This window comes from Haliotis rubra, unplaced genomic scaffold (genome assembly GCF_003918875.1).
Source record: "Haliotis rubra isolate DU_JTF1 unplaced genomic scaffold, ASM391887v1 Scf8, whole genome shotgun sequence".
Lineage (NCBI taxonomy): Eukaryota > Metazoa > Mollusca > Gastropoda > Lepetellida > Haliotidae > Haliotis > Haliotis rubra.
In genome coordinates, this window is record NW_025767523.1 from 34,211 (window position 1) to 42,518 (window position 8,308).

General features: G+C 39.6%; 1 protein-coding gene across 1 annotated transcript; it reads left to right on the top strand.

The window, feature by feature from the left end:
* Positions 1-29: 29 nt before the first annotated feature.
* On the top strand, positions 30-7,049 carry LOC124261453 (nudC domain-containing protein 3-like). Its single transcript, XM_046695767.1, is given in 9 exon segments — positions 30-375; positions 968-1,049; positions 1,524-1,587; positions 2,478-2,703; positions 3,393-3,495; positions 4,117-4,191; positions 4,193-4,294; positions 4,822-5,010; positions 5,847-7,049. Coding segments are annotated over 9 exon segments (1,077 nt in total). The 5' UTR covers positions 30-268; the 3' UTR covers positions 5,976-7,049.
* Positions 7,050-8,308: the final 1,259 nt, after the last annotated feature.

The following is an 8,308-nucleotide window of genomic DNA, read 5'->3' on the forward strand; positions in this document are numbered from 1 at the left end:
GATTGACTCCAATGGGCGCGGCCATGTAGAATGGTGCATCCTGGTTACCGGATTATGACCAGTAATTTCACGTTTACCGGTGTAAATGCCGGTCTATATATATATCCTAAACTAATATATGGCTTGTAATCTTTCATTCAAATGCCTTTAATTGTCTGTTTCATATCACTATTCCCATGTCAATACTCTCGCAAGTTATCGTTTCCTCGCGAGACTGCAACACGACTTCCGCCACGAGAACGCTGTAAACAAACGGACAAATACGATCATGGCAAGCGTACGCGACACATACGATTCAACGCTTCTTGGAATATTGTCGAATGAAGGCGAAATTACCAATTTCCTAGATGTCGTTATAGGATTCCTATACAGAAGGTTAGAACTTTGCTTAGCTGCTTTATCACCTCGTGATGTACAACTGTCTGGCATAAATCAGCTGTAACGAGTCTCAGTCTGTCAAACTCAGACCTCTCAAAGACTTAACCAAGGCTCGTTTGGTGATCATTTGTGATGACAGAACCTACTTACGTATGACATTTATTCTTCTATAGTTGTAGAGAATATGTTGTATAGTTACATAGTTTCATGTGATAAGCCTGTTTGATGCAATTTCACCAGTATAAATATGTCAATTTCTGTTGATTGAATGCCAGACATTATCATGATTATGCAAGCATTGAGCATGTTGAGGCTGTTCAGCGTGTACATCAGAGCCAGTTTGTCAGACGGGTTCATATTCAAGCACACCGAGACCAAACTATCCTCAACCTTTTTTATTCAAATAAGGTGTAACCATAGAATCTGTTCGCCTCTCATTTTTCCACAAAATGGGGCAGGGATTGTTTTTTGTAGTGTAACATTTTAGTCTTGATAAATATTATCTTTTATTGGTGTATGTTAAAGTGCATTCATTCATTAATAATATGCAGATTAATGACGATACAACATTCATCATCTCTTCTTACAGGACAGACTTTTTCCGCATCATGAAGAGCAAAAATGACAAGCTTGGATTTCCACCAGGAACTGCTGCTAAACTGTTATTGAAGGTCAGCATATAATCAGATAATGCACTTAATTACACTGACATGCCATGTTACCCTAAATGTCATTGTGGTGTTAAACACAGCTCTATGCATTCTGTATCTATGTGGATGTATATTGGATAATATGATTAACATCCTGTGTACATGGTGTAGTTGTTCTCCTGCAATCATAATAACAATCTTCATTCATTCTTTTCCCCTTTACACAACTAAACTGGAAAGCAGTATTTCATGTTTGTAAAAAGTGTTTAAGTTGACCAATAACAATGTTAATTGACATAACAAAGCGTTTAAAAGCAATGTAAACATGACGAAATTTGTCAAAGCAGAAATGTATTTCATTTGAAATTGAATTTGACACCCTTTTCCCATCTTAATATAAGCTAGTGTTTAAATGAATTTGTTTCTGTTCGCAGTAATCATGATCATGTGAAGTGCTTTTAATCCAGCTGTTTGTTCCATGTCAATGTTTGTCAGGAATTCAAGAAGTACGAAGCATTCGCCCAGAGGGACGAGATGGAAAGAGAGAAGAAAAGGGCAGGTAAGGGGTTGGCGAAAGGGAACTATTGCCCTGCCCTAGGTTGCCCAGTGGTCCAAGGAGTCACAATTCCTTGTGCAGTTTTGCATTTCAAAATGTGCCTGGATCTGCAGATTGAGGATTCTAACGGAGGTTCAACATCTAATGTGGTTTTTGGTCTGTCTTCCCAGTTCCCATACTTACCATGTGGTATCACTTAAACTCACACCTTTGATCCAATGCAATTTACACTGGTGAATCCAGAGGTGTGGTACACACCCACACCAACCCCAGGGTCTTTTTTTAATCTCACTGTGTAAGACAATAGTTTAATACAGCTCATACAACACATCTTGTCTATTCAAGATCCAGACTCATGTGGCCATATCCATTATCCACTTCCAGGGGTTAGAGTTATCTCCCTTTGACCGTAGACACTTGTTGCTTACACCTGTCCCATTAAAGTAATGAGACCAATTCTTATCTAGATAAATATGTAAACACAATAACTTCACAGACAGCTTGCAAAATCACCAACACACAAAGAACTGTTGACAGCAATATTAAATCTGTGACATTGTCAATTTGATCACCACAATAATTCTACCCAAGCCCTACATGTTTTATTCTCAGGAAACAGTAGTCTTTAAGTAGGTGGGGGCTAATATATATTTCTGTTTATGGAAACATATATTGAATGAAACTGTGATTGGTTACATTGATTTGCCTATCAAATGCCACAGAGTCAGTTGCAATATATTCATCTATTTTCAAGCTTTATGGTTTACCTGTTGATCACAACTTTTCAGCCAACTTTCAGGTCTCTTCATGTCAGTGCTACCGGCTAAAACTGTGTTAACTTCCAGTTCACTGTGTATCTTCAATTGTGTGTATATTTTATTCTTCAAAAGAAGCACCAACACATCCACCAGGGATCAGTGAGATGAAGACTTCAGAACAGCAGCAGGTGTCATCAACAACCACATCCAAGACTAACACTCCTGCTGCCACATCCACACCACAAACAACAACAGCAACTACTGCCAGCACAACCACCGTCCCCTCCACAGGTGGTGCTGGTGATGTGAAGGCTCCACCAAGTCAGAACAAGGATGAAGATGAAAACACAAGGGCATCCAAGTAGGTTCATAGTGTTTAATGAAAATAATTAGCAATTCCATACTAGAGAGGCCTGTGCTAGAAGTTCATGATTTATTTCCCTGTTTAACAAACATGATCAGCTAAAGTGTTCATTCTTGTTCGTTTTTCACTACCCTGTGGATTGTGCAACCCAAGCACAATTTGTGTCTTTGACCACTAGTCAGGAGCCTGAGGCTAGTAAAATGTCTTGTGATCTAAGCATGATAAGCCTGACTTATGGCAGCATATATGTACGGCGCATGATGTTCTATATTGATAATAATAATAATAATAATGAGGGTACTTATACCACGCAATACTCCACACCATAAAGGGGCATGTTCAAACAGCACAACATTATTACGCCGGATAACCCAATCTGCCTGTTAGGCACTAGCAGGTTATAGTCACATGACTTATCACTCCGGGTACCCATTTTTCTGTTTGGTGAACAGAGACAATTTTGAACAAACTCACTTGCCTAAGGTGAGTATGGATGGAAATGGTTGGTCTAGTATACTCAAAAGGTTTTCAAAAGGAGAGAGAGCCACTCTGTGGGAGAGAGCATGCACAGTGTGTTCAAGTAAACACATTATAATATTTCTTTCACAAATGTATTGTTATATACGTCATCTTGAGAGATTGGCCTGTACATTTGAGCATAATGTTCCCTTGATGGTCAATTACAGGCAGCAGCAGGCATTCCAGAATGACCCGCTGAGCTACAATGGGGCTGTGAGGGAAAAGTATGTCTGGTCACAGTCAATATCAGATGTTGACATTCGAATCTTTGTAAGTGGAAACAGTACTCATATTTCGTGGATTTTTTTTCTCCAAAACTACACTTAACAATGTTCTACCTATGGTGTAGCCTGTAAATGGTTTTCTACCCATGCAGATGCGGGTTAGAATTAGCCTTCAGCAATCCCTGCTTGTAGTAAGAGGCAATTACCATGGTTTACAGGTCCGTATCGTCAGGCTCACTGACTTTGTGGACGGCAAAATGTCATTGTATCCCCATTGCATAGATAGATGCTCATGCTGTTGACTGCATGATTGTCTGGTCCAGACTGGATTATTTACAGACTGCCGTTAAACAACAAACAAACAAAACAAGCAGAATGTAAATGGTTGGCATTTGGCGACAATTCTTAACTTGTTTTTTCATTACTATTGCCTGATGAGGTCATGTAGAGGAATATTAGTCTCTTGATCAATTGATGAATAATACTTAAACTTTTAAAGGCTGATTTATGGGCAAGATATTAAAGCATTAAGAGTGTAATAATTACCATGAAAAGGTCTTTGAAATGCCATAAATGTGTCTAGATTTGTATGATGGTACATTAGAGTAAGGTACCTGCCTATTTGTAAACTAGTTATTTTTATAACCCTCAATCTTCATTGCTAAAGGTGCCGCCATACATTAAGAAAGGAAAGCAGGTTGAAGTAACCGTTGAGAAACGACACCTGCGAGTGTGTTACCGCGGACGACAAGGGTGTGTCTCAGACAGTCATAGATGGTAATCTAACCTGGGATGTCAACAAGGAGGAATGTATGTGGAGTTTGGTCCCTGCAGAACATGTACATGTAAGTCAGATTGCACAGATGATAAGAGGGTGCACTATTTAAAGTATGTCTTTTAATTCAATCCATCTGTTTGAAAATCTGAGGACAAATCTATAGGATGAGTGCTCTGAAATTACAGTGTGTATACAATATCCACAATAGTGGTTCATTTTCAAGATAAAAATATCAGATGGCAGGTCGATATGAAACTCAGGGTTAGAATTGGTCTCCAGCTGCCCATGCTTGTTATAAGAGGCAACAAATGGGGTCACATGGTCAGACCCGCTGATTTGGTTGACACGCCATCAATATCCCAATTGCATAGAGCAAAGCTTATGATGTTAATCACTGGAATGTCTGGTCCAGACTTGATTATTTACAAAAAGCTGCGCGGCAGTAAAACAATCAAACCAAGCAACCAACAAATGATGTCCAATTTTTTCAATTGAAGTGACTTCAGTTAAAAACACTTTTGCAGGTCTTTTTATCTTTCAATAGCTTTCTTTAACTTTCTAACTAAGTATTTATTTTCTCTGGATGTTTTTCAGGTCAGTTTAGAAAAACGAGAAGAAAGATGGTGGGAATCAGCTTTAGAGGACGAGCCTAAGATTAACGTTCGTAACATTGACTGCAGTCGTCCTATGACTGATCTTGATGATGAAGCCCAGGCCAAGATCGGTGAGATGATGTTCAATGAGCAGCAGAAACGCCTAGGACTTCCACAATCACATGAACAGGTGAGGATAGTCTGAGGGGGGATTTATTATTTTGCTGGAATGGCTCATTGAATTACAAGTCACTGCTTCAAAGTTAAGATGAATTATTTCTATTTAACGTGCCCTGGAAATTTTTGAATTTCAAATAATGTATTTCTGAAGATCAATGTCTGGTGTGTCCACCATGCTTGGGACCCGTGAAGATCCGGGGTAGAATAGGTCTTCAGCAACCCATGCTTGCCACGAAAGGCGACTATGCTTGTCGTAAGCGTCGACAAACAGGATCGGGTGGTCAGGCTCGCTGACTTGGTTGACTCATGTCATCGGTTCCCAATTGCGCAGATCTCTGTTCATGCTGTTGATCACTGGATTGCCTGGTCCAGACTTGATTATTTACAGACTGCACCCATATAGCTGGAATATTGCTGAGTGCGGCGTAAAACTAAACTCACTCACTCAGTCCACTTTGATGTAATACTGTTTTTTAACTTATGTATGGTTGTCTGTGGTATTGTGCACTGTTCTCCCTGCAAAGCTACCCCAAGCTGTGTCCACATTTTCTAAACAATCTAAGCTAATATTTGAGATATTTGACATTCGGCAAATGTCAACATACATTCTCATTAATGACATTTCACTATCACTTTATCAGTTCCTGTATTTTTTGTCAGTATTGAAGTAAATAGAAACCTGTTTCGAGCTGACTTGTCAACAGTGATAATTGTCATGTGTTTTATTTTAAATACAGTTTTTTAACCCTGGTCACATCAAAACCATTTGGTTTGGTAAGTTTTCGAGTTTTTGAAAATGAGAATATTTAATGATGTAATGGCTGTCAATGTATTTATTGTTCACAGAAACAGCATGAAATGCTCCGGAAAGCATGGGATGCTGAAGGTTCACCCTTCAAGGGCCAGCCCTTCGACCCTTCAGTCCTGAACATCAATTCAGGGGGCGTCATCTCTGCCAATGTCAACAAGTCCTGATGCCTTACTAGTTGTGTCATGTAACTGTCATGGCCATTGTGATGTTGGAGACATGTGTTTGACCTGTGTCCCCTTGTTGTTGGTCAAGAGTGAAATGCAACTATCTCTTCCATTACTGAAAGATGCCCTTTGTTTGCTTGCATCAAATGTCTGTACAGTGAAATCTTACAAGTTCAGTCCCAGTTGGTCCAGAAACTGGATGATGAATGCTGCAGAAATTGGACATAAGTGCAAAAAGACCTTATTCCATATCTGGAAATATGTTTAATCTGGACATTTCACCAAGAATGTTACTGTCCAGATCTTTAGGGTTTCACTGTAGATGACATGACTTGGAACATTTTTCTGGGAAGTGTTGTCTCGTCATAATGTCTGCAATTCTGATAACAACTGCCAACAAATGATGCAATAAATACATATTAAATGTAACAGTTATGGTTTCCCATGGCATCTGACCGAAGGATGAAATCCAAAACAAGGCAGTGTAGATTCTATACAAGTTTGTGCATGAACTTCAATGAATCCTTCAGTGACGAGATAAAGGGAACGCATCTTGCTACATTTGTTAACCTGCAATTCCATTTGCACAAGGCTTTTTGTCTGTCTACTGTAAGAGTCTCAATGAGATCTGTATGAATGTTGTTGTTTAGCAGCTGTGAGGGTGTTGATGAGATCTGTATGAATGTTGTTGTCTGGCTACTGTGAGGGTGTTGATGAGATCTGTATGAATGTTGTTGTCTGGCTACTGTGGGGTCTTGGTGAGATCTGTACGAATGTTGTTGTCTGGCTGCTGTGGGGGTCTTGATGAGATCTGTACGAATGTTGTTGTCTGGCTACTGTGGGGGTCTTGGTGAGATCTGTATGAATGTTGTTGTCTGGCTACTGTGGGGGTCTTGCTGAGGTTGGTGTAAATATTGTAATCTGGCTACTATGAGGGTGTTGATGAGATCTGTACGAATGTTGTTTTCTGGCTACTGTGAGGGTTTTGATGAGATCTGTATCAATGTTGTTGTCTGGCTACTGTGAGGGTGTTGATGAGATCTGTATGAATGTTGTTGTCTGGCTACTGTGAGGGTCTTGATGAGATCTGTATGAATGTTGCTGTCTGGCTACTGTGAGGGTGTTGATGAGATCTGTATAAATGTTGCTGTCTGGCTACTGTGAGGGTGTTGATGAGATCTGTATGAATGTTGTTGTCTGGCTACTGTGAGGGTCTTGATGAGATCTGTACGAATGTTGTTGTCTGGCTACTGTGAGGGTCTTGATGAGGTCTGCATGAATATTGTTGTCTGGCTACTGTGAGGGTGTTGATGAGATCTGTACGAATGTTGTTGTCTGGCTACTTCAATGAATCCTTCAGTGACGAGATAAAGGGAACGCATCTTGCTACATTTGTTAACCTGCAATTCCATTTGCACAAGGCTTTTTGTCTGTCTACTGTAAGAGTCTCAATGAGATCTGTATGAATGTTGTTGTTTAGCAGCTGTGAGGGTGTTGATGAGATCTGTATGAATGTTGTTGTCTGGCTACTGTGAGGGTGTTGATGAGATCTGTATGAATGTTGTTGTCTGGCTACTGTGAGGGTCTTGATGAGATCTGTACGAATGTTGTTGTCTGGCTGCTGTGGAGGTCTTGGTGAGATCTGTATGAATGTTGTTGTCTGGCTACTGTGAGGGTGTTGGTGAGATCTGTATGAATGTTGTTGTCTGGCTACTGTGAGGGTGTTGATGAGGTCTGTATGAATATTGTTGTCTGGCTACTGTGAGGGTCTTGATGAGATCTGTATGAATGTTGTTTGGCTACTGTGAGGGTCTTGATGAGATCTGTATGAATGTTGTTGTCTGGCTACTGTGAGGGTCTTGATGAGATCTGTATGAAGACTGTTGGCTTGTTATATCCATTGATACATATATTGAGATTTTACTTCCAAAAATAAAAGAACATGTTCATAAATTGTTATTTCATGTCTGTGTTATTGTTTTACTTGAACAATCTCACTTAATTGACAATATCATAATAGTATTTCCACAGTGAGATGATTATGATGTATAACTGTCACACATACATATCAATGGTGTCCTGTAAGTTATATGTCACACAAGAGAAACATATGCTCTGTTAAAAGGTGAGAATTGATCGATGTCAACTTCTTTATATGACGTCTGTGGTATATACCCTTGTCCCGGTTGATTGTTGGTTGTGTTCTCTTCTTGCTCACATTTGTTGCTTGTTTGACTTTAAATTTATAAATCATTCTTGCAGACAGATTCACCTTGAACATGTTAACATGGAATCACCCCAAAACACAGAATTAGAAATAACAGGGAAGGTAT